This window comes from Carassius carassius, chromosome 14 (genome assembly GCF_963082965.1).
Source record: "Carassius carassius chromosome 14, fCarCar2.1, whole genome shotgun sequence".
Taxonomy (NCBI): Eukaryota; Metazoa; Chordata; class Actinopteri; order Cypriniformes; family Cyprinidae; genus Carassius; species Carassius carassius.
Window position 1 is genome coordinate 20,790,329 of NC_081768.1, and position 20,663 is coordinate 20,810,991.

Here is a 20,663-nt window from a genome sequence, read left to right on the forward strand (position 1 = left end):
ATTTTGACATTTTTACACTGAAATGAAAAAATTGAGGGGAAAAAAAGATTAAAAAGAACAAATTGCGGCAAAAAACATGTTCAACAATTTGTTTAAAAAAAAATTTAACCCGGGGGGGGGGGGGGGAGTGGTACACAGTAGGACAAATATCTACACCAAGATCAACACTAATTTATACACAACTGTTTTATTTCATTATAGGTCTGCCAGAACTGCTGGATGACAGCTGTAGATGATCATGAATACAGACTTTCACAACTGTCCTCATTCTCAAAGACTCTTAGAGCTGTGGAAGATCTACATTACTTCAAGTGGTCATTTCAGGTTTGAGAATGTATCAGGAACACAGCATTGTATTTCTGCTATAAAAGAACTCCCACTTAATTACTGCACTCGCCAGACATCCAGGTGAAATTGCAATGTTCAGTAAACATAGTAATTAAAAGCATAACCGTCTTCAATTTAACCTTTTCTCTCAGACAAGTAACAAACCCATTAAGAAACCTTGTAACTCAGTGAGTGCAGATGAGTGCCAGACAGAATACGTAAAGGTGTGGAAAAGTGCAGTTGTCTTGTACATGCAATCACAATATTGCACTATTACATTAGAAATCAAACAACTTACAACTTTGAGCTTGGTTAAATATAACATTATATTCTAGATTCGGCACCTTAAATATACAGCATCCTTACAGAGTGTTGGAATCCCACTATATTTATGACACAACAATAGCCAATTGAAATATGTGGACAGCAGAGCTGGGTCTTTTGCTAAGAGTCTTGCAATTTCTTCTCCACTTCCGCAAACACCTTCATGTTGATCTCATCCACTTCATCCTCGACCTTAAAAATGGTGAAAACCATGCAATAATGAATAATGAAAGTCATGATCACTGTAGTTAAATATGCAAGCGATGTTCTCATGAATAACTGATGGATTTATATCTCTCACCTGTTCTACATTGTCCACCTCAGGTATATAAAACTGCAACATGTTCTGGATACCATTTTTTAGGGTAACTGTGGAGCTGGGACAGCCTGTACAGGACCCAACCAGCTTCAGCTTCACTGTGCCATCCTCAAAGCCTTTGAATATGACATCACCACCATCCTCCTGAACCGTCGGTCTTAAAGAAAGTTTAGTTTATTTTAATAACATTTGAAGACAGAAAACCAAACTGATTAACTATGTCAGAGGTCATGTCTTGTGGGGTGAACATAATTTTGTTTCTTTAAGCTGTAAGAAGTTCATGTTCATCCAACATTTTATGTCACACAAGGGAGTCAAACAGGCCAGACACAGAACCATTATTATTTTTGATAAGAAAGTAGAGCTGAGTGTCATCGGCATAAAAGTGGTATGATAAATTGTCTCTCTGAATTATATGACCAAGTGGAAGCATATATATATAATGCAAACCGAAGAGGACCCAGAATGGAGCCCTGGGGTACACCATAATATATTGGAGCATGGGAAGAAAAACAATTAAAAGCACTGAACTCTGCTGGTCTTTCAATACATAACTAGCATCTAATTTAAATGTCCTGTCCATATATACAGTAATTTTACTGTGTTGTGCTTAAAGCTTTTCCTGCTTATGACTAGTATTGACATTCAAAACAAATTCTTAATGAATAATTATAAAATGCAGCAACATTAAATAATAAAGATCAAACATGCTTTCAATATTTTTTCGGAATGAAAATTTCATTTGTGATGAGGATGCAATTTAAAAGTATTACAATTTAAAATATTAAAAACTAATTTCTATTTTAATATATTCTGTATGTAATTTATTCCTGAAATGCAAAACTGAATTTTCAGCATCATTACTCCGGTCTTCAGTGTCACATGATCCTTCAGAAATGAATATGTTTAAAAACATTTCTTCTTATTATCAATGTTGAAACCAGTTGTGTTGCTTAATATTTTTGTGGAAACTAAGAATTTTTTTTAGGATTCTTTGATGAAAGTGTTAAAATAAAAGTCTTTTGTAACATTATAAATGTCTTTAATATCACTTTGGATCAGCTTAATGAATCCTTGCTCAAAAAAGTACTAATTTTATATATTTTTTAAAAAGCCTTTAAACTTTAGTCTATGTTGAATCAAAACAATATAAACGTACCTGATCCGTGTGTCTAAAAGCTCCTTAATCATTAAGACAATTTCATCATCATCTTCTGTAATACCTAAAGAACAAAAGAAATAAAGATACACATTTTAAATACAATGTATCAAACTGTTTTGGTCAATTTGTACTTGTATTTAGTCTATATGCATGTTTCGCTCACTGCTCTCAGTGTGTGTTGCTCCCGTTGTGATGGCCTCGCCACTCTCAAAGAACTTAGTAATGACCTCAATAGCATGCCGCTTAATCTCGGTCCAGTCAACATCATTGTCTGTCTTTAATTAGTAACAACAAATTCACAAATTGAGTTAAATGCAACATTCAAAAAGGCTAGTAACCAAACAGACTGTCTTTTTGCTGAACACTACCTTTGTCAATGTGATAAAATCTGGGCCATAAAAGACACTTTTTATGCCTTCAATTTGGAAAAGATCCCTGTTGGATGATTATAACAAATGTATTTAACACACAGCAAGACTTTACCGTCAATGTGCAAAAGGACTCTATACTAGACAAAGAAGCTTACCTTGCTAAAGGGGAACTCTCTGCCGAATTTGATGTTGGGAAATCTCGAGTTCCCGTCCCCAGCACAGGCTTACCGGGAAGAAACTTTAGACTTCTGGGGTTTGGTGTGTCTTGAGTTAAAATTGAAATCATTCGTACTACAATAAAAAAAGTCCTCAGTAAGATTACAAGATTGCAATATTAAATTCAACAGAATAACAAGCTTTAATTCATCAAAACTAAGTGATCTGTCATGTAATAAAGAGGTTATCAGGTTTAAAAAAAAAAAAAAAAACACGCCTCACCTGAGAATGGTTTGCATTCATACCGTTGAGACTGTATTCTATGGGCAGCCCACACTGAATAACACTCATTTCTGTCAGTTACAGGCAATCTAAGAGAGAATCAGATTTACATTTAGTCATTTAGCAGACGCTTTTATCCAAAGCGATTTACAAATGAGGACAATGGAAGCAATCAAAATCAACAAAAGAGCAATGATATAATAAGTGCTATAATAAGTCTCAGTTAGCAGTCTCTACACTCACTATAAAGACATGGGGGAAAAACAAATATATATAATGAAACTACGGTTACTGTGGTAAACCCAGCACAATTATCAGTTGACATTCTATTATGCAACAATACACATATTCGATTTGAATACTGTTAAAGATGCAGTATTAAATTTCCAACCTCATCTGATGTAACCGTATGAAGCGCAGTAGACTCCATCTTACAGACGCCGCCATTTCGATTGTTTTGAAATTTAGGACCCCAACGCGACCAATAACTCTCCTGCTGAAAAAATACGACTTTGTGCATGTTAAATTAATATTGTGTGTTATTAAAAATACATATAGTGCTTATAAAACCATGTGGAGAACTGCACATGAAATAAGAGTGAATCACGACAAAACAACTGCATTGCACCTGACATACCGATATAAAAAGAGGCGCACGTGGACTCTAGCGCTTCCCTTCTTAAAGGGATAGTTTCAAAAATGTTACCTCAAAATGAAAATGACAAAATGATAATTAGCCCAAAATTAAAATGTACTCAACCCCATGACTAATTAAAACTATGTTTACCTTCTATATTGCATAACACGGAAGATTTATGGGGAAAAAACTGTGATGTCAGTCTCTTACATGCTGCCTTACATTTCACGCTGTGTTCATACATTTTATTTTTATTTCGTGACTAATAATGTATGCAGGATGTGGGTTGTTGACCTTATGTCTTTATTTGGACTGAGATGCAATCAAATTAAGATTCTAAAATTCGGCGATAAAACATTGAACTGAAAGACTGTATTTATCTAATGTAGGCCCTAATTATATAATACATGATGCATATTAACCTTTTGAATTGTATTGCTAGCCACTCTAAATGTTATTTTAAAGTAGGTATGATGTTACTCTTGGGTTCTTCCACACTAAAAAGGACTGAAAAGGCTTTTATGGCAGCAGGCATATGATTTATTTACTGATATCAATCAAAATATTGTAACATGTGTCTGTTTTTCAGTCCATCTGCATTAAAAAAGAGTAAATTTGCCTAATGCTTAAACATTTCGAGGGACCCTTGTTGTAACTATAGACGCTCAGATGTTCTGATTTGATTGAAGGTGGAAGGTGACCTGAAGAGTTTGGGAACCACTGCTCTTAAATAACATGCTCTCAGGACAACTAAGATCATAAGTAAACACTGGGACAAGACTGAGTTGACTCAGCTACAGTTGCCTTGTGGCTTTTATATTCTCTTCTCTTAAAGAAGGTGGTTACCATATAGAGGAGTGGCTGGACGTGGTGCATGTCTCAAAGCTTCCTTTGCCTATTTATGTAAGAATGTAGCTCATCTGGTAGACAGTAAACCGGTAAGGCCAGCAGAAAAGTGAAAGATGATAAAGGACGTGTTAACGTGTTTTTGAGGGGCTAATATGTCAGTCAGCTTTTCAAGACCTCCGTGGAAGAATCACTTCTGAGATATCGGCACTTTATTTTATTCTTGAACCAGCTTTCTCCAAGAAACATGGCTGTTTGGGTTATCTTACCAATTGTTCTGTGTGCCGTCTCATTCATCGGATGTTGGACAGTGTGAGTTCACAAGATTTTTTGCCATTTCTCTCCATTTAAATTACATGTTGACAAATGTATTGTAAATTAAAACTCAGATGGAGATTTTTCCTACTGTCTTTTATTACTGATAAAACTTTTGCATTACTATTATTATTATTTCTTATATCTCTTCACTGTTGATGAGAATACTAGATAGATAGATAGATAGATAGATAGATAGATAGATAGATAGATAGATAGATAGATAGATAGATAGGCAGGCATAGTTTTAATTGTAATTTACGTTTCAGTCATAATTCATTAATATCTACATTATGACATTGGTGCTGACGTGTAAATGAATGTTGCATAACAAGCTAAACAACAAAGCAATAACAAGAGGCAATTGATTTCAGTGCTGATTTCATAATCGTCAAGGCACATTATATTTTAAACTCAGAACTGAAGTCAGGATCAGAAACATAGTTAGTAAGCTGGCTCAAATAAAGACAGGAATCATGACTTTGTGGCAGTTTTTCTGGTGATCTAGGGTCAATACAAGCCTTCCTCATCTTACCAATGGTTGTCAAAAGCACAATGATCTGAATCACACAGATTCAGCTAAAACAGGCATTTGGAATAAGAACAACAACATTAGTAAGAAACCAGTATTAGATTTCATTCAGCAAATATGATGCAGAACAGTGTAATATATGCAAATCAGAGTGGCTCAAAAGGACTTGTGTTTGTAAAGAGTTCTCTTGTCTTTACAGATACGGCCTTGCATTAAGTTTCAACCATGTCTGCTCACTTAATAACTGGTAAAGTGATGAGCTCAACCAGCAGTATTTCATGTTATCATTCTGTTATGCATGTTTCACTATAACATTTTTTGTTAATGTAACAGGGAATACAGAAATTCATGTCAACCAAATGAAACAGGTGTTTGCTGCACCCTGGATAATGTTCCCACCATAAGGTCTGTAAAACACATTAACCTCTAAAACACCTGTTTTTTTCAATTCATAATCCAAAATAATGACATGTTCTGCTTATTTTGCAGCACAAGTGGAACAAACTTTCCAGAAAACTCCCTTTTCACAGCAACAATCAATGCTGGTTCATTTTTGTGTGGGTTTTCGGATTATGTTTCATGTCTATGATTATGTCTTAACAAACGCATTGAGTTAAATAGCATTTTTATCAATCATGAATTGTATTGTGGTTTAAAGAGAGACAATCTGTGTAATACATCTTCTCTTTTTCTGCACAGTTATGATTTTCTGCATTTTCCATCATGCACACATCCTGGACAGGAACAGTGTTCATTCTCTTCTCAGTAAGATTGCAGTGATTTTAGGCTGTGTGGTGTCTGTGGGTGCTTTCATGGCAGGGAACTGCAATGTAAGTACAGTAGTATACCCTTGAGTAATCTTACTTCTTTTATGGTATAGGTGCTGACAAATCACTACAAAAATTCTTAAAGGTGTAGTTCACCCGAAAATGAAAATTTGCTGATATTTGACACCCCCAGACCATTGAATTTCTTCATCAGATTTGGAGAATTTTAGTGCATCACTTGCTCACCAAAGAAAGGATCAATGCAGTGAATGGGTGCCGTCAGATTGAGAGTCCAAACAGCTGATAAAAACATCACAGTAATCCACATGACTCCAGTCCATCAATTAACATCTTGTGAAGCAAAAATCTGCGTGTTTGTAAGAAACAAATCCATCAACTTCAAAACAGTGTTTCTAAAATACTAGAATCCTTTATCCATAATATTGCTTTCTCCGGTGAAAAAGTTGTCTCGTTAATCTGGAGAGGAATATGCACAGATCAAGCACCATTTACAAAGTGAAAACAATCCAAAACAGTTGTAAACAATTATTTTTGTGTATTTTGGATGTGAGAGGACAACAGGGAATTAACTTTTTCACTAGAAGAAGCATTATTATGGATTATGGACACTTATTTTGGCCAGAAGTCACAGTTTAAAGCTAAAACACCTTAATAAAGGATTTGTTTATTACAAACACACACTTCAATTCACAGAATGTTAATTGACTGGATTATTGATTATTGTGGTGTTTTCATCAGCTGCTTGGAGTCTCATTCTGACGGCACCCATTCACTGTAGAGGATCCAATGCTGAACAAGTGGTGCTAATTTTCTTAAAATTAAACAGATCTATATCTTAAGTGGCCTAAAGGTAAGCATTTTTATTTTATTTTATTTTTTAGCAAATTTTCAAATTTGGGTAAACCATTCGTTTAATAAAAAGACTCTCAGGTGACATGGACTTAACAAAAGAGTCTAACTCTTTCCTTACTTTCAGTGGCCTCACTCAAAAATAAAGGTCCTTAACCATGCATATAAGATAACAAGTTGTATGACAACATTCATGTGAAGTCAATCATAGGTGGAGTCACAAAACAAACCTAATACATTACACATGCATGATCTTTCACTTAAATAACAAATTGAACCTGTTTTTTGTTGTTGTTTTTTTTACAATATAATTACATTTTAACTATACAACCACATCACACACTTGTAATTCTGTATTATGTATCCTTGTTAAAAAGAGAACTGAAACATTCTCTTTCCTTGCTGTATTTGACATAGTTCTGTGAAGTACCTTTAACATTCTTGGAAACTTTCCATAACACAAAAGGTTCTTTACAGTTTGTTACATTTTTCAAATATTTTTCACATTTATTACAAAAAAATGTCCTTTTAAGTTCACTTACAGGTACTTCAAGAAATCCACAATGGTTCTTAAATGGCATCAATGTGAAACACCTTTTTTTTTTCCAGAGTGTGTGGTGAACCTGACATTGTTTGCTGTGTTTTCTTGCAGCCAGCAGAGCTGGTGTTGCTCCATTACCTGGGTGCTGCTGTGAGCTTTGTGTTTGTGTGTCTGTACATGACCATCCTGACCTCCCTCACTAGTAAATGTATGCTAACTGGATGTGAACGGGTTCTCTACCCTCTACGCATCATCTCCTCATTTATCCAGATCACTGCCACCATCCTCTGTATCCTTTCACGCTCAAAATATTTTGCATATTTTTTTTACTAATTATGGTTCAGTATGTCTATGCTTCCAAAAATCCTAAAGTCTAAAGCAAGAATGACATCCAGGTGAAAAGGAAGAGCGGTTGTAGTTGCAGGGCTCTTTTTAGATATACACGGCCCTAACAATTTTATAGAAATAAAGTAATATTATTTCATAGAAATAAAGCAGAGACTCATTTAGGAAAATGTTAAGTAAAAATAAGTTAAAGAGGCTAAAAAAGTATTCAGATATGTGGGATTGATGTTTTAATAAGAAGTTGTGTATATCACTAAGTCTTAAAAATACAGTAAAAACTATTAGTTAAAAAACATTACAATTTAAAATAAGTCTTCTGTTTTAATATATTTGATACATTAATATAATTGAATTTATTCCTGTGATGCTTCATTATTTCAGGGTCACATGATCCTTCAGAAATCAGTCTAATATGCTGATTTGCTGCTCAAAAATAAATAAAAAAATCGTAAATTAAAACAACATTATTTATTATTTTAAGTTATTTATCATTTATATTACTCACCCTCATGTATTTCTTTCTTCTATGACACACAAAGTAAGATATTTTGGAGAACGGTGATAAGCAGTTTGGGCTCCCATTGTATTTTCTGGTCCCTGCCTGCTATTGTTACCAACATTCTTCAAAATATCTTCTTTTGTGTTCCACAGGCAGGTGTGGAGCTACATGAGGGTGAGTCACTGAAGAACTATCCCTTTATAGCTAGTAATCGCATTTATGTTTCCTCCATAACTCTGCTTTCATCAGATGGCATCTTCTTCATCCAGGAGGATTACTTCTTCAAGCACATCTCTGCTGTCTTTGAATGGTTTCTGTGTGTCAATCTGGAGCTCTATGAACTCAGCTACTCTGTGGAGTTCTACTTTTTCTCCTCATCAATGCTTTCAGTGCTTTTAGCCAAGAAAGAAGAAGAGAAACCTCTAATTTTGTCTTAATGTTAAATTAAGTTAAATCCTTCAGAACTCAATTATTTTTTCTGTTATGGATCTTATAAACAATTTTAAATATAGCCTCATTCAAGCAGCAGGTCTACTCGGGGGACGTTCGAAGACTTGTAAAGGGTTTGTACATACTTTTGAAGTTGTAATATAATGTACATACTCTTTGAGATGGCAAACACTGGATTTATATTAAAGCAGGATCCTCTGATTTTTTTTATCTCAGAGTGGAGCAACAGGCACTTTGAATTTCTCAGTTTCTTTCTAACCATCTTTAAGAATACTGTAGGGAAATACCTTACAAATGCAATATTTGAACTCATATCTAGATTTCCTGTTAGCAACAGTAACTTGGCCGGTGCATGATTGTTCAGTGTTTACCTCACACTTTTAATCTAATCACTCAATCCCTAGATAATGTGGAAATCAACTGCTTGCGGGAAATGTGTAATTGTCTGAAATGAAAGTGTCATAAGGTCTATGTATAAAAAGATAAGAATAATCCATTCATAGTCACAGGTTTATCTCAAATTAAATTATTTCCATGATCTCTTATTGTGTCTGTATGTCAATACTCTAGATATGAGGTTAATTTAGGTGAAATGCTATGGATAAGTGGTCCAAGAAAGGATCAAATTTAATCAAGTTTAACTCCTAATATTTGTTACTAGCACAGAGAATTACAATGCAAAAACATTTGCTGTGTCAAAGCAAGCAACAAAGGGCTCAGTTTTTTCCCTCTGTATAATAGTTTGTTGATGTTTAGTTGTACAGGTACAAGTCGAGTAGCTTAATTGTTGGCATTACTATGACAGACTTTACAGCATTAGTTTGAATGTATCAATATACACGGATCAATCTGACTGCTGAAATTTTTTTTTTTTTTAATGCTACTTAAATTAATGTAGACATGCACCCCCTGTTGCCAAATGCCTAATAGAAAAGTTCCCTGGAATGCGAATGGTTTCACAACGTAATGGCCTGCAGGATGTTAGCACACACACACACTGGCATATAAAGAGAGCTGTACAATAATTCAAAGGGAGCACAAGCTCTTGAAACACCTGTTCTGTGTAATTCTGACACACCCATTGTGTTTAACTAAGAAAATAATTCTTGCATGCAGTAATTCACTTTTTTAATTTGCAATTTGTTGACACTTTCAGGAGAAATCATCTCAAGTTTTCTTACTGGCATTTTTATTATTAAGCAATGTAGTCATCTATATATTGGCCATGAAGACTCAAAACTGTTTTCACAAATAAATCTACAGTGTGCTAATACAATGTCAAATACTGCATGATTTAGACCTTTCCATAACAGGGAAGGGAGATACAATACAGCTTGTTTAAACTCCACACAAACTTTCAAAGTCAGTAGAGGAGTGACTTTGTTTGGAAAGGTTATGTACTTCTACTGTTATAAGACAAAGACACTGATGCAGCTGAGGACTTTGGACCGGTGCTAAAGAATACTATAGTGTAGAAATGAGTCCTAAAACCTGGACACTAGTTAGTATTTTTGACTCAAGGTTCTGCTACCCCCAAAATGTAAGGTGTGTGGCAAACACAAGCTCAAGATATTTATTCTGTGACATAAAATGCATCAGCAATACACTAGTGATTTTTAAGCATCTTGAAAGCAGTTGCTAACAAGAAGATAAATGGGACAAAAGGGGTTTTCAGGGACATTGAACAATCTTCACCCCAAAAAGGAAAACTCATCTACTCACTAGTCCGCTTTTAGTCGTGTTTATAATAGTGCTCTAGCAATCTAGATTGGAAGAGTTGTCTAAAGCTTAGTGATGGAGAGGTTGAAGCTTTGCAACCCATTATGTTTTTGCGCTTTACCCCTGCGACTATTAAATTTATAAAAGCTTGTGCTCATTTATGAAGATTATCTTGATAAGGGAAATGTTTTATTGGTCGAAGAGCAGAAGAGCTTCTTTTCTGTAACGGTCTAAAAGCCAATGGAAAACCGGGGTGATGCCACACTCTCAAAAATAAAGGTGCTTAAAAGTTTCTTCACAGCGATGTCATAATAGAACCACTTTTGGCTCAACAAAGAAATATTCAAAGTTTCTTAAAAGAACAAGCTCTTGCTTAACTTTTTATAATCTGAAAAACCTTCTTTCACCACAAAGACATCTTGAAGAACCATTACTTTTACGAGTATAACTTCTAGTTTGGCCTAAAAAAACACTACTGATACCTGCAGTAACTCTTTAGTTTATCTTAACGCAACACTATGTAATTTTTTTCTGTTTTCAAAATGTATATAATGAGAGAGAACATCATTTATCTACCAAACCGACTTTTTGCCTTATCCCAAATCAGTACGGCACTTTTATAATAAGGGATTATTTTTGGATTATTGTAGCCCGGGTTGTCACCGCTGCGGAGTAACACATACCTGCGTGAATCGCCATAGACATAAACTTGAAGAAAGTAGCTCCGGTTAGAATGTTCTTCCGCGGGATGCGTGCAGTTTTGTTTATTAACCGCTAGAGCGCCAGAATTTACATAGTGCTGCTTTAAGTGGGGCAGCTTCTAGTGCCCGCTCAAAAATACACAGGGAAATGTATTCGTGCTGATGGCAACACATGACATAATTGTTTAACTTTCAGGTTTGAACTCAAGAGAATAAAGAAACGGAGAAAAAAAAAAATCAAAATGTTAATGCAAAGCACATAACCTTTACTTTGAAAGAAGGTAATATACATTCTGGAGTTACAGATAATAAAGATACATTATGAGCAAAATAAATTCACAATGAATATCCTCTCTTCTTTCACTGATCCAAAAATGTCTACAGTATCAATGAGGGGAAAAGTGGTAGCAAACCTAAAAAGCATGTATGTCCAGGCATTCACTGAATACACTGTAAAAACGAAAAAGAAAAGCAAGCAGTAGTCCTCATTGCTAAGAACCTCAAAAAGTAACCGAAAGAAAACAGAAGATTGATATTCATGGTGTTCCGCTCACTACATAGTTCAACTGCAATGCATATATCATAAATAGATGAAGGGGAGAAACACAACTGTTAGACAGGCCTACAAGCAAGATGCCGCAATTCCAGCATAGCTGAAACAATAAATGACCACTCCTCCAAATAACAAATTTGGAGCGCGAGCAAAAGTAATCCTTTACAAACCTTTAAGATAGTCAGTTTGCAGGTGCCTCTGCAATCACTTCTCATGCCAAACACCTCCAACAGAAGCATGTTAAAACAGTTTGGACCCTTAAAATGTCCGTGTGGATTTAGTGGTGGCTTTATTTGTTCGTCTGACGGTGAGAAACACTTCATGGTGTGACACGTGAGAGAAAGAAAGGTTAAAGCAAAGAATGGTATGTCTCTTATCTAAGCCTTAGAACCTCTTCAGCTAGGTAAGTCTCGATTAGTCCTTTAAATGATAACAACAGTAACATCTAGCTCAAGTCGTATAGCTTTAGCGGATGCGGTCCTCTCCCAGGTCTTAAGCAGACGTACCCGGATCCACACGGTAACAGTGCTGGATCATTTCAGGCTGGAGAGCACTACATTTACATATTTGACTTTTTTTTTCTTTTCTTAAAAAGGAAGGACACTACAGTAGTTGACAACTCAAAAGTATTAATGTGATGCGAATTTGAAATTTTATAAACCTACAATGAAGTTGAAATGAGTTTTCTTCAAACTGAATACATGTTCTTTGTTGTAGAGCCACTTTTGCTAGAAGTGTCGTCATGTGACTGGTATCCGATGAGCATTTTGATTGGGAGACTCAAACGCTCTTTGTATTGCTGCCTACAGGGGAGGAACAACAGATTTCATGGTCACAATGAAGGCTTCAGTTCAGAAACAGCTAGATATCAGCATATTCACATCAAACAGGCATTTCAGGTTGGAATTAATAACTTTGTAGTCAGTAAAATTTTTCAAAATAAATACTTAAAGGACGCATTTTATTACATTTAACATGGCAGTAAAGACAATGTTACAAAAGATTTACATTCTAACTTTCTATTCATCAAAGAATTACAAAACTTTGCTGAGAAATGTTTCTTGAGGAGCAGTTATTTCTAAAGGACCATGTGACACCGAAGACTATTCAGCTTTGCATCACAGGAATAAATTACATTTTAAAATATATTATTGTAATAATATTTCTACAAATAAATACAGAATTATCTTTCAAAAGCATCAAAATATTAGGGATGCACGATCATGATTTTTCATGGCCGATTCCGATACAGATTATTATTTTTTTTAATCTTTAAGCAACAAATAAGAAAGAAGGAAAGTGTGCATAAACAAGATGTTTATTTGGTATTTAAAAGGCCAAAGTAACTTTTGGCTATTGAAAACAATAACACACATTCAGCATCAGCATTCAGTATTTTAGTTTTTAAATTTGGTTTTAAATTTAAAAAAGGTCTTTACCAGTGAGACTAAATAAAAGTATGCTATATAAATACATTATTCCAAAATGTTAAAATCAAATAATGTTGGTGCGAATAAAAAAGATGCAAAGTGTTACATTCATCCATAAAAAGAAAACAACAACAACAACAATTAAGGTAATGATTCACATCTATATTTTTTTTCTTGAGCCAATGAAAAATAAATAACTATTGTCTCAAGTTAAAAAAAATAAATGTGAATCATTACCCTACAAATTTTTAATTGGATGAATGAAAAACTTTTTCAGTGTGCTACAGCAGGTGATTTTTAAATCAAATTCAGTCGATATAATTAATGTAAAATAAAAATAATCATCCTATACAGAACTGATGTTTACTTCTGGCTTTTTAAACACCAAGTGGAAACATTCAATCTATTCTTATTTGAACTTTAAATTCCTTAATGTGTGGACTGTACAAAGTAAGCAACATACCCTATCGTCATGATAGCGTCTCTGTTTTGGCAGTTGCCCGTCCAGATGGATATTTTATCCCCCTTTGGCCTGACATTGACCACAGCCCCACACACGTCTTCACTGGCTTCATCAAAGGACTCTCCGATTAAACACAACAGCTGCAAATGACACAGGCAGTCAATATGAAGTTGACCGCACACCAAGCGGTCCACTAATCCATGTCAAAATATGATCAAAAAAGTCTTACGGTCTCCATCCAGTAGCGATCAAGGTCATTGTGTCGTTGCTGTTTGTTGAGGGTCATTAACCACCTTCCACCGAGTTTATTCCTGTCATCCTCCCACATGGGTTTAATACCATCCTGAGACATACAAAATAATCTAGATATCAGCGTTTTGTCATTTTTGCAAATTGCTAACATTCATCTTTTTATCAGCATGCAGATCATTAAAATCAAGCGTAGCCAGAATGCTGCCCACAGAAACTCAAAAATGCACCTGCTTTTCAATAAAATATTTTGTTAATAATCAACCACAGATTTCAGTTTGGCCATATACACATACTTCCTGATCGTACCTTAAATAAACAGTAGTCACAGCCAAATCCAAGTTTACTGGGCTGCTGTATGTGATTGTATAATCTGAGGAGTCAAAGGAAATGGTCAAAAGTCAAATCCATCATAATTTGCCATTCAAATTTTCAAGCTTTGTTAAGAGATAAAAAAAGGGATGATAATGTGACTTCAATATATGAAAAGGGAAAAAGACTTACGCCCAGAAATCTTCCACAGTGTCAAACTTGGAGATGAGACGCAGATTTTCTGTCCAGCTTTTGCTCTTGTCATTTTTGAAATACCAGAGAGCCCATCTGCAGGGACGCAAATAAGCACAGTGAGCACTTTGGGTCATTCATATCATATTCATGCAGAAGCTCTCAAAAAGATGACTCATATTGTCCTGTTAACCAATGTCAAAAATTAGAAATATTACTTGTTAGAGTATTAATTATTATATAGTACAGTATACACACTGATCATGTGATTCTCTGAATTGATGGTAAGCGGCTGAAATGATGATGCCGAAACTCCAGTTCTTTAGTTAATCTTGAATCATGTTCATGAACATGGTCATTAGTTTTCACACAAACTCATGGAGTTGTCACTAAAGCGAATACCAAGTCATTCTCAAATTCATGCTTGTTTTTCAATTAAACTTTTCAAACTAATTGTTCTAGGTATAACTTCTGATAAAACAATTTGTAATAGAAAAAAAAATTTAACAATAAGATTCACTTTATTTAGCAAATACATGTTAAATTTGTTCCCATTTCAAATAAATGCTGTTCTTTTAAGCTTTCTATTCAATAAAAAAAAATCCTGAAAATACTCTCAGCATCCCAAATATTATATATATATATATATATATATATATATATATATATATATATATATATATATATATGTGTATTTATATATATTAAGCAGCACCGCTGTTTTCAACATTGATGATAATAAGAAATGTTTCTTGAGCAGTAAATCACCATACAAGTATGATTTCTGAAGGATCATGTGACACTGAAGACTGGAGTAATGATGCTGAAAATTCAGCTGTGTCACAGGAACACATTACAGTTAAAAATACATTAAAATAAAATTTTATTTAACTTAATTTTGATCAAATAAATGCAGGCTTGGTGAGCATAAGAAACTTCTTTCAAAAAAATCTAGTGCATAAAAGAACAAAAGTGGATTTTCACCTTCAACAACATCTCGTTGTATCCAGAAGTATAAAAGAAAAAGGGCAAAGAAACAATGCAGCTCCACTAAACAAAAACTGCTATTGTTATCAGTCATATAATAAGAGGCTGATGAAACCAGCCGAGAGAGCTGGGCATCGGTCACTGATACTGCAGGGTTAACTGTACTGACCTATGGTGAACTTTTGGTTATCGGTCTACAAACTAGAAGAAAAAAAAATTATAAAATGAAGCAGAATGAAAATGTAAAAAATGACTGCCATACAAGCTGAAATGTGAATGCTACTCTATCTTTCAGTAGACTGAGAGACAGCTTTCATAATGAACGAAGGTCCTCACAGATCTAAATATCAGGAATAAGCCACAGGCAGTGAAAAGGCAGAAAGGGCTGGAATGAGACAGCTCAACATGTGAGCTCAGCACTTCCTGTGGCATGCTGGCGGACGGCCACCGCATCGCTCATATGACTTCTGAGCTCAGAATGACACTAAACACTACTGCCACCGAAAAAGTAATTCTCTACGCACCATGTCACACAAGACTAGATTGGTAAACGTCACATTTTTTTAATACATCCCAAGAAAGAAATGAAACCAAATACAATCACAGTGACTTGCAAGTGTAAGTACAGATAAACCGGACTGAAATATACACTACTGTTTAAAAGTTTGAGGTCCTCAGATTTGTTTCTTATTCTGACCAAGGCTACACTTATTTAATCAAAATACAATAATACTGTGAATTATTATTAATAAATTAACTTATCTTTTGAATTTTCAGCAGCCATTCCTTCAGTGCAACATGATCTTTCCGAAATCATTCTATTAAGCTAATTTGGTGCTCATGCTGCTTTAAACTTTTGTGGAAACCGTGATGGGCATAGGCCAAAACTCTTGTTTTAGTGATTTTTAATAAATATTGCCTAGAAAATTGGTCAATTTTTTTATGCTCCTCATATTCACCATCATTTAATAAACACATCATCATGCTGGCCACAATGCTGCTTTCTAGATTTTGGTAAAGATCTCTCCATGGCTCCAGGACGACTGGACCTCATAGACCCCTAATGCACTAGGGACTGAATTCAGTTATCTGTGATCAGTACAGCACGGGTTATAGATGTGTTACATTGGAAACATCAAATAAAACTACACAAAGAAGAGAACTTCATGTACCTGTTTTGCAAAGGGTGTTTGATGTACTGTTCAGGACTTGTCACCACGGCCGTAGGACTGTCAGCACGGCCTTCTTCATTTTCAGTTCCTCGCTGCATAAATGCAAAACAGAGAAAAAATTTATTTCCAGTAACTTCAGCAAGTTTAACTTCACAAAAAGCGACAGAGCAGAGAAATTTCCACAACTTTTTTAGAATTCCTAGATAACCCCAAACTTTTCCATGTCAGTGGGAAGTTCAGGGTTGTTCCAACAATCACCTGATCCTCCCAGACACCTTAAAGGGTTAGTTTGCCCAATTTGCAAAATTATGTCATTGATAACTTACCCTCATGTTGTTTCAAACCCGTAAAACCTCCGTTTATCTTAGGAACACAGTTTAAGATATTTTAGATTTAGTCCGAGAGCTCTCAGTCCCTTCATTGAAGCTGTGTGCACGGTCTACTGTCCATGTCCAGAAAGGTAAGAAAAACATCATCAAAGTAGTCCATGTGACATCAGAGGATCAGTTAGAATTTTTTGAAGCATCGAAAATACATTTTGGTCCAAAAATAGCAAAAACTACGACTTTATTCAGCATTGTCTTCTCTTCCGTGTCTGTTGTGAGTTCAAAACAAAGCAGTTTGTCATTTCCGGTTCGCGAACGAATCATTCGATGTAACCGGATCTGTTTGAACCAGTTCACCAAATCGATCTGAATCGTTTTAAACTGTTCGCGTCTCCAATAAGCATTAATCCACAAATGACTTAAGCTGTTAACTTGTTTAATGTGGCTGACACTTCCTCTGAGTTCAAACAAACCAATATCCGGGAGTAATTCATGTACTCAAACAGTACACTGACTGAACTGCTGTGAAGAGAGAACTGAAGATGAACACCGAGCCAGATAATGACTCGTTCACGAGTCAAGAACCGGTTGCATCGGTTTTCGGATCACAAGTACTTCTTTCTGACAGTTCGATTCAATAAACCGGTTGAAGAAAACGGTTCACCGGTTCTTTTGCTCTCGACGTAAAGGCGTCATTGGCGATGATTGCAAGCCTTCGGTTTACCTGGCCTCATAACATTAGCACAGAATCGGTTCAGAATCAATCACCAAAAGAATCAGTTCGGTTCAGACGCTCTGTGCGTCGGTTTGCTTCACGCTGAATCACACATGCGCATTATCATCAGCTCCTCGGTTCTCGAATCGGACACGTCTGACAGAAACGGTTCTTGACTCGAGAACGAGTCAGTCTTTAGTTCGTTATCTGGCTCGGCTCGGTGTTCATCTTCAGTTCTCTCTTCACATCAGTTCAGTCAGTGTACTGTTTGAGTAAATTAATTAATCCGGGATATTGGTTTGTTTGAACTCAGAGGGAGTGTCAGAAACATTAAACAAGTTAACAGCTTAAGTCATTTGTGGATTAATGCGTATTGGAGACGCGAATAGTTTAAAACGATTCAGTTCGATTTGGTGAACTGGTTCAAAAAGATCCGGTTACATCGAATGATTCATTCGCAAACCGGATATGACAAACTACTTTGTTTTGAACTCTCACAACAGACACGGAAGAGAAGACAATGCTGAATAAAGTCGTAGTTTTTGCTATTTTTGGACCAAAATGTATTTTCGATGCTTCAAAAAATTCTAACTGACCCTCTGATGTCACATGGACTACTTTGATGATGTTTTTCTTACCTTTCTGGACATGGACAGTAGACCATACACACAGCTTCAATGGAGGGACTGAGAGCTCTTGGACTAAGTCTAAAATATCTTAAACTGTGTTCCGAAGATGAACGGAGGTCTCACTGGTTTGAAACGACATGAGGGTCAATAATGACACAATTTTCCTTTTTGGGTGAACTAACCCTTCAAACTGCCCTAAAACACATTTTGTACATCTGTCAACCTGGTTTCAATGCTAAAGGTGCTCTGGAATCATCTGAGATCTCTGGAGAAGCAAGTTAACAAAGATACTAAACGGAAACAGCTGTCGCAATATTAAACTATTGGCCCCTAAAGCCCTGGACATCAGACAGACTTGACTGGACCTTCAGACAACTAACTCGATCATAGCGTGCTCTTCATTCAGTGTAGCTCTGATCACACACTATGGAGTTAGTAACGTTACTTTAAGTCTAATATTTCAGTTCAGTTTGGAGTCATACACCCTCTACTGTCGGCCCCGGTATACGCTTCTCTCAACACATGCTCACTTATTTCAACGATCAATGACATTCGATATATTTACGGAGTCAAACTACACGCTAATACAATCGTGCACACGGGAACGTCACATTTCATTGAAGTAAATCAATATAAAGCGTATTAAGCAGCAGCCACGACAGCGCGCGCTAGCCGATCACTGTTAGCCGTGAACACACGTGTCCAGATCTCTGAGATCTGATCTCATCACGTCGAGACGAGAGAAAACCCGACACTATCCACCATAAAATCGTTTGGGTGTCGTTCCGCCGATCCGAAGTGACCCGTTGACGGCAGTGAGGGCTGATGAATGTCGTTGTCCGGACCCTCCCTGTCTATAAAGTCACCAGCAGCAGTGGCGCCCCGAAACCCCACTCAACACATAAAGGACACCTCCAGATTTTAACAGCGCTGCTCACTGTTTAAACATGTCTCGCAGACAACACAACAGACTCCGCTTTACCATTTCTGGTCGCCGGGAAGCACTAAATGAAAGAAACCCTCTCCCTCTTACCGGCTCCGAAGTCGCCATCTTGCCTGTAAAAAAATTTCTGACCGTTGGACGCTACTGCGTCACGCACGCGCTCAGAATCTACGGAAGCTGGCTGTGCTCACGCGCGCTGGACGCGGGAGACAAAAACGCTAATTTGAAACATACATATAAAATCAAGAGAAGGCTAAAATCGTATTGTGTAATTGTAAGGAAACAAGTGTAATGATGGTTAATGCAACAACAAAAATAACAAGGACTTTATTTATTTATTACTAAATAAAATTCAACTATACAAAAAACAAGGTCAAAATAATCTCATTGTGATGCAGACAAATGCTAATATTTGAATGGTAAAAAAATACTTCCTTTAATTTTTAATTGTATTACAGCAATGAAAAGTAACACTAATGCCAATCGTGAAAGATGTCCACTAGCCTATATACTTCAATTTTGTTTGACAGTAGTTGGTGCTTTAATTAGTGGATAAACTGATGATTCGATGAAAAGAGATCGGCAATGTGTCAGGGAAGATAAACACTTCAGTATACTTCAAGTTTATATAACAATACCTTTAAGTTGATTTACAGTGTAGCTGCTATATTTTACAACAAAGATAAACTATAGTTTTGTATTTAAAGTTTGTCAATAGAAAGTAACTTTTATAAACTAATTAGGACTTTTTAGGAATTAGGAATCTTTCTCCAGAGAAGTATTGGAATTGTATATATATATATATATATATATATATATATATATATATATATATATATATATATATATATATATATATAGTATATACAAACCCGATTCCAAAAAAGTTGGGACAGTGTACAAATTGTGAATAAAAACAGATTGCGATGATGTGGAAGTTTCAAATTTCAATATTTTATTCAGAATACAACATAGATGACATATCAAATGTTTAAACTGAGAAAATGTATAATTTTAAGGGAGAAATTTGTTTGATTTTAAATTTCATGGCATCAACACATCTCAATAAAGTTGGGACAAGGCCATGTCTGATCTGAAATGAAATGAGCCTTGGCCCAGAGAAAACGCCTGCGCGTCTGGATCATGTTTAGATATGGCTTCTTTTTTGACCTAAAGAGTTTTAGCCGGCAACGGCGAATGGCACGGTGGATTTTGTTCACCGACAATGTTTTCTGGAAGTATTCCTGAGCCCATGTTGTGATTTCCATTACAGTAGCATTCCTGTATGTGATGCAGTGCCGTCTAAGGGCTGAAGATCATGGGCATCCAGTATGGTTTTCTGGCCTTGACCCTTACACAGAGATTGTTCCTGATTCTCTGAATCTTTGGATGACATTATGCACTGTAGATGATGATAACTTCAAACTCTTTGCAATTTTTCTCAGAGAAACTCCTTTCTGATATTGCTCCACTATTTTTCGCCGCAGCATTGGGGGAATTGGTGATCCTCTGCCAATCTTGACTTCTGG

At 35.8% G+C, this 20,663-nt stretch overlaps 3 protein-coding genes across 4 annotated transcripts; 1 reads left to right on the plus strand and 2 right to left on the minus strand.

Moving 5' to 3' along the window:
• Positions 1-168: 168 nt before the first annotated feature.
• Positions 169-3,574, minus strand: LOC132157309 (NFU1 iron-sulfur cluster scaffold homolog, mitochondrial-like). Its single transcript, XM_059566595.1, has 8 exons — positions 3,333-3,574; positions 2,942-3,030; positions 2,659-2,794; positions 2,501-2,567; positions 2,296-2,407; positions 2,130-2,193; positions 953-1,127; positions 169-843 (listed from the first exon to the last, which is right to left on the minus strand). Exons 1-8 carry the CDS (start codon positions 3,386-3,388, stop codon positions 772-774), a joined length of 771 nt encoding a protein of 256 aa, XP_059422578.1. The 5' UTR covers positions 3,389-3,574; the 3' UTR covers positions 169-771.
• Positions 3,575-4,424: 850 nt separating this feature from the next.
• Positions 4,425-9,283, plus strand: LOC132156599 (transmembrane protein 150A-like). The gene is made up of 7 exons (XM_059565546.1): positions 4,425-4,736; positions 5,471-5,518; positions 5,605-5,676; positions 5,761-5,828; positions 5,971-6,101; positions 7,561-7,738; positions 8,543-9,283. Exons 1-7 carry the CDS (start codon positions 4,672-4,674, stop codon positions 8,728-8,730), a joined length of 750 nt encoding a protein of 249 aa, XP_059421529.1. The 5' UTR covers positions 4,425-4,671; the 3' UTR covers positions 8,731-9,283.
• Positions 9,284-11,402: 2,119 nt separating this feature from the next.
• On the minus strand, positions 11,403-19,341 carry LOC132157310 (eukaryotic translation initiation factor 4E-like). 2 transcript variants are annotated; one of them, XM_059566597.1, is made up of 7 exons: positions 19,225-19,341; positions 16,522-16,613; positions 14,363-14,458; positions 14,168-14,231; positions 13,839-13,952; positions 13,610-13,749; positions 11,403-12,519 (listed from the first exon to the last, which is right to left on the minus strand). In XM_059566597.1, exons 1-7 carry the CDS (start codon positions 19,240-19,242, stop codon positions 12,405-12,407), a joined length of 639 nt encoding a protein of 212 aa, XP_059422580.1. In that variant the 5' UTR covers positions 19,243-19,341; the 3' UTR covers positions 11,403-12,404. The 2 variants fall into 2 exon arrangements, with proteins under 2 accessions (XP_059422580.1, XP_059422579.1); XM_059566596.1 differs by having other exon boundaries at positions 19,174-19,242.
• Between the last annotated feature and the right edge of the window lie 1,322 nt (positions 19,342-20,663).